General features: G+C 35.4%; 2 protein-coding genes across 3 annotated transcripts; one reads left to right on the plus strand and one right to left on the minus strand.

The window, feature by feature from the left end:
- Positions 1,442–5,436, minus strand: LOC104723943 (probable aminopyrimidine aminohydrolase, mitochondrial). Its single transcript, XM_010442373.2, has 6 exons — positions 4,989–5,436; positions 4,040–4,148; positions 3,145–3,435; positions 2,623–3,031; positions 2,256–2,522; positions 1,442–2,156 (listed from the first exon to the last, which is right to left on the minus strand). Exons 1-6 carry the CDS (start codon positions 5,333–5,335, stop codon positions 1,732–1,734), a joined length of 1,848 nt encoding a protein of 615 aa, XP_010440675.1. The 5' UTR covers positions 5,336–5,436; the 3' UTR covers positions 1,442–1,731.
- LOC104723944 (GDSL esterase/lipase At5g33370) lies at positions 7,386–9,695 on the plus strand. 2 transcript variants are annotated; one of them, XM_010442375.2, is made up of 5 exons: positions 7,386–7,745; positions 7,833–7,960; positions 8,050–8,292; positions 8,598–8,850; positions 9,281–9,405. In XM_010442375.2, the coding sequence occupies exons 1-5, from the start codon at positions 7,502–7,504 to the stop codon at positions 9,403–9,405; spliced, it is 993 nt and encodes a 330-aa protein (XP_010440677.1). In that variant the 5' UTR covers positions 7,386–7,501. The 2 variants fall into 2 exon arrangements, with proteins under 2 accessions (XP_010440677.1, XP_010440676.1); XM_010442374.2 differs by having other exon boundaries at positions 7,388–7,745; positions 9,264–9,695.

The following is a 10,175-nucleotide window of genomic DNA, read 5'->3' on the forward strand; positions in this document are numbered from 1 at the left end:
GGCCCAAAGCAGACAATATCATATTAATAAGGGAGTGGATTGGGCTTGGACAATCATTTTGAAGTCTTTGTGGCTAGTTGAAATTTGGTTGTACTCGCTTAATTAGGTCATATTTTAATCGTTGAGTTGTTTGTCTCAGCGGAGTAACCGAAGTAGTTTAACAGTTTGTATAAACGATCAGTTTAATGTTGGATGTTTTTCCAATTTATGGTTTGAATGGATAATTGTTACATAATGGAACACTGAACTGAGATCATGATAAAAGGCCAAGCTATCCAATCATATTAGACCAAGATAGGTTATCAACTTATCTCCTATATATTAATAAAGAAGCACATTTGAAGAAAAGCTGATGTATCATCGCCAGAGAGCTCAGGATATTTTTTAGCAAAATACCCTTAAATTTTCTAATTAATTACAGATCTATGCCATTGTATTTATTTTAAAAACAATTAACTGAATAATAATTAGATATGTCATCATTTCTCACACAAATTTAATAGTAAAGCAAAATTTCACTAAAATTTACTTACAAATATACAAGTCAAAATTATATTGATTTCTTAAAATTAATATAAATATTGATTTCTTTAAATCAATATAAGTAAAATATTCTAAAAAGGCTATAAAAACATATCAATTAATATTAATGAAAATAAAGAACATATAACTTATTAACATAATTTATGTGCTATTAAAAATGAATGAGACAATAACCCTTATCAATATAAATAAACTTAGTATAAAAAAAATCATAATATATTTAAAATAAGTGATTATTAGATTATGCAAAATTGTTATAGTTACTCGACAAACCATAAATATAAATTTGATGTTTAAAACACACAAAAATATATATTGCCATAAATTGTAACATTTTATAAATATTTTCTTTACCACGTTCACATATTTCACAGGTGAAATGTATTCTTACACGTATACGTTGATTTTGGAATTTCATTAATTTTTTCATAATGGCTTTTTTGATAATAATCCGTCATTTATAGAAAATATTAACAAATCGACTAAATCAAAAGATTTAAATAAAATCAAAAATATTAAATCAATAAATTAGATTATCTTCAGAAAATTTAGTTTAGAATCTGATTGTTACTAACATATAATAAAATTGAATAATTAAACTACCAAGTAATTTAATTAAATTTATGTTTGACACAAACAGATATTGGTTCTAAGATAATAATTTTACTTATAATAATTTTCTTTAAATCGATTTATCGCGCACATAGTGCGAATTGTTACCTAGTCATACTATAAAGTTGTTGAATGTCGATGAAATAGCATATGAATCAAACTATGACATGGATTCACTGGAAATGTTTGTTACACCTTCTCCCTCTTTTCCACTGTAAAATTAGGAAAGGATTGAAACAATAAGCATAGATAGAGAGAGAGAGAAAGAGAGAAAGACTAGGAGAGAAAGAAAAGAATAAACCAAATATCAATATCCCAACTTTTATGCCATTTTTAATAGAAACACATATTTATGTATAGAAAGCTCTTCACTGTTGTTGAGTCCAAGCATAAAATGACATCTCGGCATCACAATATTCTGTCGAAAGCCAAAACAAGAGCAGCAACAAAAGCTCATTAACATGAAATTCGTCTCCATCGGTACTCTGCACTTGCTGAAATTTGTGTGGCTCTTGATAAAACTGGCCACTCGGCAGTATATACACCAATCTCTTCATATGTTGTTCTACCGGTATACTACCATCCAAGTGCAAAGGAATGAATTTCGGCCCAGCTGGAAACTGTGTAAAGAGTGCCAGAGAGTCCTTTCCAGGTTGATGAGGATTCTTCTTCAGTTTGTTGTTTCTGTTTCTGAACGATTCCAGAAAACAAAGGCACAAATGAGACCCCAAAATGGGTTCCCACTCTCCTGAGACTCGAGCTTGAGCCAACCACTATTCCTATATCTGCTTCGAGGAGACACAGCAAGTCACCTACTGAATCTCCAATATAAACAGTCAGGGGGCTTTTCTTCTCGTTGATATCCTTTCCATTTTCTAGGATACTTTTGAACTGTTGAGCTTTGTTGATCGGGGATTCCACCTTTCTCTCGATTTCACCAGTCGAGATGGATTCCTCGAATGTGAATTCATTAGCATGTACTTCCACTGCATCGACTCCGCCTGTCAAAAAATATACATATTTTTTTTTAACATGGTTTCTTAATTCTAGGGGATGAGTTGTCTGCAAAAATCATAAAGTTAAAGAATTTGGGCACATACCTGCACAAAAGGCTGCCCTTATCAGGTCACCGCACCAACAATACGAAAGCACATGAACTTTTGCATTTAGATTCTCAGTTTCTAAAATTTTCTGGAAGACATTGATGCAGCCATCTTGAAGAATTAACCTTTCCCCAGCTCGCTTAATGTCTTCGAGATTCAGGCCCTTTAGTACACCAGACTCGATCACTCGATTGTTTGCCTGTTTCTCAAAATCTGAGAGCTGCTCTAGTGCTTTACATAAACCCTCGTAGTCAAACTTGTCCGCTACAAAAGAAATCCCACATTGAGAGAGAAAAACAGACAGAAAGTCTCAACCACTTTATAGTCGTTGAAACTGTGTCAGCTAAAAGTAATCAAGTCTGACCTTTTTCCTTATTCAGAATATTCTCTATGCATTCTTCATAATGCTCCGTGTATTGCTTAGAAAGTAGATTCCAGGTGTTCCTAAGGTCAGATGAGAGCATTCGATGTATTTGTAGTCCAGATCGACTCAATTCATCTTTTGGGGCAGTTACAATTGCTATTTCCGCTAAAATAGCAGAAGAATCCACAACGGTGCAAGTCAGATCAAAATCAGAAAAGATCACCAGATCATCTTTTGAATGGTTCTTCAACAGTGGAACTATGGTAGGCTGAGCAAGAGGTTGGGCATGGAAAAACTCTACTTCAAGTTTCATAGCCTGTTGATACAATTTTTCAATTATGTCCAATTCTTCACCAGTCATAGAGACACTAAGCTTCTCAAGCAAGTCTTCAGTTTGCTTGGCTGATGCCTAGATTAAAGGAAAATAGACTATTCATTATACAAGATGCATCATCTCACACAGCATACTAAAAACCCTAAAGAGTTAACAGAATAATTCAGAATCATACAACTACGACATACCTGGAAAGCATCACTAGAATAATTATCGACCCATTTCTTGTAGGGTTGCTTCACATCACTCGGATCAAGAAGTGCTCCAAACTCCTTACCGAGAAAGGCATACAACCTCATGCAAGGTGTCACAGCACCAAGCGTGTAGGCAGCAACTTTTGTTTTTTCAAATGGAGTATCAAGCATGCCGGGAGCTTTGCATCCTTCTACTTTTCCGGATGCTGTAGCTAACAAGAACTCAGTGTATTTCAAAGTTGCTGAGTTTATACTTACTTCTTTGCTGATGTCTAAATCCCAATCCTGCAAGGATCAGACAAACGTACTACTGAGAATAGCATTTGATAGGAAAATCATAACAATGATGTCAATGAAATCAATATAATTAAGCTAACAGAAAACGTAAGAACATTTTTTTCAGAATTTAGATTCTAAGCAGCACCAATATACAAGAAGCATTCAGTATCCAGGATGAGGAACCACCGCATGTAAAAGCCATAGCTTCAATAAATATCTCAATGTACTCTCCAAGTTCTATAGTAAAATAAAGTGGTACTTTCACTAACTGTGATTAGCTTAGAATTTTGAACCAATGGCGTATGACAACTAATTGACCTAATTTGTTTGCTGTTGGGTAAGCATTATTAAAATATTTAGCCTCTATCTAAGAAAACCAACCATTTGGTACTTATATCATGTTCAGAAAATAGATTGCACCACCCTCCAACAACTAGAAAAAAATTAACAATTAATTTGATATTGAACCAGCCAAGCAACAAAAAGGTTTTCTCTAGTTAGATACATGAAGTTAGGCCCGTCTTAGGGACTCTTGTTAATTGTGATGTTCAATTTCTGGTAATTACGAGAAAAAAGAGCATGTAAAACAGGGAAGACATTTATGTTTTACCTGTACAAATGAGTCATGCATTTTCAATTCTTCCATCACGCTTTTTCTCAAGTCAGAAATTGCCAATTTATCATCATCATCATCAGCACACTCTTCGGCCAACTCATACCTAAAAAAGCAGGAACACAAATATTTATAACGAAAACAAGTAAAGCTACGAAAGCCTTTTATTGAAAGGGGTTAAGATAACCATTTTTCATATCTTATCACTGATAAGCTGCACAAAATGTTTCTCACATTCATTGTAACAAATCAAAATCATTTGATCAACTGCTAAAGTGAAAATGATAATGTGGCACTGAATAAGAGCAGCAGCATCCCAGACCACCAGAACGGATCTTATGATGAATAAGAATCCTATCCTAGATTCCTATGTCAAAGGATAGTAAGGTAATAAATCATTTGGCAGACACAAACAACCACACTATATGTGAAGCGAAAAGCAGCCTTATGAAATCTTGGAAATCATTCCAAGAGAACACAGAATCTTACAAAAGTTCGAGGACCAGGAAAAAAAACATTTCAACATAAATACACTGCTGTTGATATACTTTCTTTCATACACAGGGACCAATAGAAAACTAAATCTTTTATACCCATACTTACGAGCCAATACTCTTTATCTGAACTTCATGTTATTAGTTAATTAACAACTTCAGAAACCCAGAAAGTCAGATGCATGAATTCAAATATAGTCGACATTATCCACATAACTTGTGGTTAACAACTGAGATAATGGTTGACAAAAAGCATGAATCATATATTATATATATATATTCCATATTAGATCTCTTCTCTTACATATCAGGTACACACAGCTTTTGATTCTAGTAACCTACAATTCATAGAGTTTAAAGCAAAATGTGAAGCTCCAGATCTATACTTTCAAGCCCTAATTAAAAAACCTCCAATCTCTAACATTATCTTCACTTTGCAAAAGGAAACTTACGCGTGAGCAAACGCCTTGAGGAAATGAACATCCTGTGCAATATACTGACGAAATGTGTCGATTTTGAGGCTTCCGGCGGCTAAACAGACGGCGAATGGGCTGTAGATAGAGAAGAGGGACTCTCTGTTAAACTTGATCCAGAGCTTCCTTGCAAGAGCTTCTTCCGAGTTAGGAGTAATCGCCATCGCTGAAGAGAAGGCGGCCGCCGCCATTGGACTAGTCGCCGATCTGAAGACCGGAGACTTGATGGGAATCCAGAGAGAACAGATCGGCGCGGCGGTGCGTGGAGATCGGAGGAGACCAAGCGAGTTATTATTGATGAGGCGCGTGGAAAAGAGGAAGCGCATAAACGAGATTAAAGAAAAGAGCTTCGCTCGCTGTGCAAGGTTCGATGCAAAGACGAGAGAGAGAACTCACTTTCTTTTTTTCTTTTTTTTTTTTCCTGTTCTCAGTAAATAATAATATTCTGTCTTTTTTAGTTTGGTGCAAAAGTACCCAACAGCAATTTCTTCCAAAGTTCCAATCAACTGATAGGGTTTCTACAGTAGATTGTTTCTTTGTGCAAAATACGATCTCATTAAGACAAATTAAACCGGAATTGGTACAACAATTTATGGAGGATATCTTGTGTAGTATCACATGGAGTTCTTTTAAAGGAGTCTCTGTTGTGATGGTTTCGACTATATGTTTAGAGTCTGAAGCGATTGAGAGGTTCATGAAACTTAGGGTGAGAACTGCTTGCATCGCGTGGTGAATCGCTACTTCTTCTGCCAAGCGAGCTGATCGGATATTTGCTATGAGCCGATCATGTTCCAAGCTGGTAGTCATCCCAAGAGCTGAAGATGCAACCGAACCCCGCCAGCTTTTGGTCCTCGTTTCAAGCTGCGTACGTCTGTTTTACATAAGACATAGTTCAAAGTGGTTTGAATCATATCCACTTTTGTTGGTGGGTTTGCTCCAAATTTCATTCCATTGCTGATCTAATTGCCTGAGTTAGGGTTTCTCGAGGGGTTGGGGTGACAGATTGAAGATCCGCTGGTTCCTGACCTTCCATATTGTCCATAAGATCTATGTGAACAGTTAGACATCATTGATACCGTAGAAAGGAATGGCAATTTAACAATCTGGGTGATTCTGAGTGATTCCTATTGGGTTAGGGTCGATGGTGATTTGAAAGGTGCATTCGTCCATATCTATGTTGCAAAGGTGCATTTGATGAAGAGGTGTTCGGTCGATGCTTGTTCCTTGCCAAAAATATAATACATATACAAGGCAAAATTTGCCTTTAAGTCACGACACTGGCGTCAAAGCAGCTATTTAAAAAATAGAAAATAAATAAAATATTAGACGAAATAAAACCTGCACATTATTGTCGTCATTGCCTGAATCTAACTTTGCGGCTCTGTGAGTAAATCTGGACAAAGTACTTCAAATAATTCTATCCTATTCCCAAAGAGACCTGCATTTCATTTTTACAACCAATTTTTTTCATCCAATTAAAACCCAAAATTGAAGATCATGAAAGTACTGGCATGAAATTAAACTTCTCCTCTTCTCTTGGTCTACCGCATCAAGTCTTTTCATCTCGCCCCCAAAAGTGGTTTTAACTTTTTCCTTAACTACTCTAAGAGTGTATAAATACTACTGTACTATGCAGCATAGTCCATGCCCGTAGTTGAATTAGTACAATATTTAACGTACTAATGTTAAGTTAAAATAAATTGTTCATGTATTTAACAGATTCCCTGATATATATATATATATATATATATATATATATATATATATATATATATATATTTGTTTCATATGCAATATATGTGATGTTGATAGAAAATTCCAGATTCCAGTTTTGATGTTTTTAAATAACAGTTGTAATTGTTACATAGCTTCTTTTGGTTTATTAGTCTCCCATTTGGATTTGATGAATATATTATGTATATATGAAAATTTGAAATTAAACTTTTCAATAAAAAATTTCTTAAAGAAATTTGAGACTGGAATTAGGTAAACATTGATAAAAGAAAAAAAAATTGAGTAAATAAATGAAAAATTATATAGGTGGAAATTTGTATGGTTGTTACTAGATATAGCAAAACAACAGTGTAGTAATATATATATATATATATATATATATATATATATAAACATTGTAGTAATATGGATGAAAAATAAGACATTATCTATAAAAATAAACCTTTACCATCACTAATTGATTTTATGCTTTTGTCGACTTACCATCACTTATTCATTCTCAACCAAAATCACAACTCTAGTACACGTTGTCTCCCTTTAAAATCAATTCTAACACCAATAGGTAACAGCTGGTGAAGACCTCCATTAATGCCGCCCTTTTCCTCTATATTACTTTTTACATTTACACCTATATATACACAGACAATCATGTTCCCTTCAACATCTTCAGCTCGTAGCAAAAACCTAAACAGAGTTCACATCAACATATACATAGATTTTTCAAACTAGCTAGCTAATAGCATTTTTCGTATATATAAATGACGAAGTCGGTGGCGAATTTGGCTCTAGTAGGGTTCTGCATGCTGCAAGTAATGAGCTTACTTGTGCCGCAAGCCAACGCTAGGGCTTTCCTAGTGTTCGGAGATTCCCTCGTGGACAATGGTAACAATGACTTCCTAGCTACCACTGCTCGTGCCGATAACTACCCTTATGGTATCGATTTCCCAACTCACCGTCCTACCGGCCGTTTCTCCAATGGTCTTAACATTCCAGATCTCATCAGTAAGCTCTCTTTTCTTATTCTCCAAGAACATTAACGCGCTCAACGTTACCAAAAAAACAATATGACTAATAAGTATCTGTTTGTAGGTGAGCATTTGGGTCAAGAGTCTCCAATGCCGTACCTCAGTCCTATGCTGAAGAAGGAAAAACTATTAGTCGGCGCTAACTTCGCCTCCGCCGGTATTGGAATCCTTAACGACACGGGAATCCAGTTTGTAAGTTTCACCGGCATTACTATTATCATCGGTTAAGGGCATTTTTGAGATCTTGATGGTGAGGGATGTTTTGCCAAATCCAATTGCAGCTGAACATAATTAGGATCACGAAGCAGCTTGAGTACTTCGAGCAGTACAAGCTCCGAGTGAGTGGGTTGGTTGGAGAAGAAGAGATGAATCGGCTCGTGAATGGAGCTCTTGTCTTAATTACACTCGGAGGCAACGATTTCGTCAACAACTACTACTTGGTCCCTTTCTCTGCAAGATCTCGTCAATTCTCTCTTCCTGACTACGTTGTCTTTATCATTTCTGAATACCGCAAAGTCCTACGGGTAAGTTTATGATTACAACTCAACTGCTATTGGCTTAATAACCTACTATACTAATTAAACATATATATTTTTTTAGTTGGAAAACAGATAATTTGGTAGAAATTTATTTCAACCTACTCTAGGAAACACTATACAATTCATCTAAAAATAAAAAAGAAACAATAGTTTTTTTTAATAAGGAAATACTGTAGTCTTCTTACATACCGCCTTCAGTAGTTATTAATTTGAATTAATAGTAGCAAATATGTTGAAACTTACATTTTGGCAATTTCTTTCGCCTATGTAAAAATTCAAATTGTTTGTAGAAAATGTACGATTTGGGTGCTCGACGTGTCTTGGTGACTGGAACAGGGCCGATGGGTTGCGTCCCGGCCGAGCTGGCTCAACGTAGCCGCAACGGCGAGTGTGCTACAGAACTACAACGAGCCGCCTCACTATTCAACCCACAACTCGTTCAAATGATAACTGACCTCAACAACGAAGTTGGATCTTCGGCCTTCATTGCCGCTAATACTCAACAAATGCACATGGACTTTATCAGCGACCCACAAGCATACGGTCAATGCTCTTATCAATTTGTCCCTCTTAATTAATTTTATAGATTTTCTTTTTCATAAAAGAGAAGAAAGTCTTATTGATTAGCAAAATTATTCTAAGACAGGGTTAATATTTGGGCATACAAAATTAGTCTCAATGTAGCTATACAGTATATTGGCCTTTAGTTTTGAGAAACCTATACTAAACAAGAACATATATTCAATTTTTGATAAAAATTTATTGTAAGGATTTCATTTTGACTTTGGTTTCAATTATGTTTTGAATAAAAACAATTTACAAAAAAAATGTTAATTAATATTGTACATTTTTCCTAGCTTTTTTGAACCAATGTTTTTTTTTTCGTTTTGGTTCATGAAGTTTAAGCCTGCTCCTAGAATTGACTTATTTGTTTACGACCAAATTGTGATTGGCAGGTTTCGTCACGTCGAAGGTGGCTTGTTGTGGACAAGGGCCGTACAATGGGATAGGGCTATGCACACCATTATCAAATCTTTGCCCAAACAGAGATCTCTTTGCCTTTTGGGATCCTTTTCACCCATCAGAAAAAGCAAGTAGAATCATTGCTCAACAAATCCTCAATGGCTCTCCAGAATATATGCATCCCATGAATCTTAGCACCGTCCTCACCGTTGATCTCATGACCTGATCTGCTGCTTCTGATATATCCCAAATCCACTCTATGCTTTGTTTTGAATTTACTTTTCTCTTTATGTATTTTTACATTGGTGGTTTTATTAGTTTCCTTGAGTTATGTTATGAGTTTTGTCTTCGTCAATAATTTAATCACCAATTGTGAGCTAAGAAGTAATATGCAACAATCTTTAAATGTCCATTTTCGTTTTTTCTGTCTCATATTTTTATTCAAATATGAATTAACTGGTAATATATTATTCATGGGCTCATTCTTTAAAAGATATCAACTTATATATCAAACAGTCACGTGGTCAGTTGTTGTACCTACCCTAAAATATAGTTAATAATAATATGTACGAATTAATTTCATTGTCCATTCGGATTGCAAATTATGCCCTTCATTTCGTTCTCTAACTTCTGTTGTTAATGTTTTCATAAGATATTATTGCTGAACTCATCTTTGTCAAATAGCTTCTACTTTTTTTTTTAACTCAGAGACTATCCCACACTTATAGAGGGGTCCGAGACTAATTTTTCTGGAGGAAGGGTATCCTACGGGTAGAATCCCCCCAGGTATGCAAATGGACCGTAAGCAATGGGCCTATACCCATTTGGCCAAAGGGATCAAGCTAAGCAATTCTGCGCTTAGGGAGAATCGATCCCTGACCTAGACCAACAAGGCGACTCTTCCA

The sequence above is a fragment of the Camelina sativa genome, chromosome 11, assembly GCF_000633955.1.
Source record: "Camelina sativa cultivar DH55 chromosome 11, Cs, whole genome shotgun sequence".
In the NCBI taxonomy this organism is placed as follows: domain Eukaryota; kingdom Viridiplantae; phylum Streptophyta; class Magnoliopsida; order Brassicales; family Brassicaceae; genus Camelina; species Camelina sativa.

Excerpts from the sequence above, each read along its gene's own strand:
- LOC104723943 (XM_010442373.2), bottom strand. The coding sequence starts at position 5,335 with ATGCGCTTCCTCTTTTCCACGCGCCTCATCAATAATAACTCGCTTGGT. Across the intron at positions 3,436-4,039 it reads TGCATGACTCATTTGTACAG|GATTGGGATTTAGACATCAG; the intron begins GTAAAACATAAA and ends TGATCCTTGCAG. Across the intron at positions 2,157-2,255 it reads AAGGGCAGCCTTTTGTGCAG|GCGGAGTCGATGCAGTGGAA; the intron begins GTATGTGCCCAA and ends ATTTTTTGACAG.
- LOC104723944 (XM_010442374.2), top strand. The coding sequence starts at position 7,502 with ATGACGAAGTCGGTGGCGAATTTGGCTCTAGTAGGGTTCTGCATGCTG. Across the intron at positions 7,746-7,832 it reads TAACATTCCAGATCTCATCA|GTGAGCATTTGGGTCAAGAG; the intron begins GTAAGCTCTCTT and ends ATCTGTTTGTAG. Across the intron at positions 7,961-8,049 it reads ACGACACGGGAATCCAGTTT|CTGAACATAATTAGGATCAC; the intron begins GTAAGTTTCACC and ends ATCCAATTGCAG.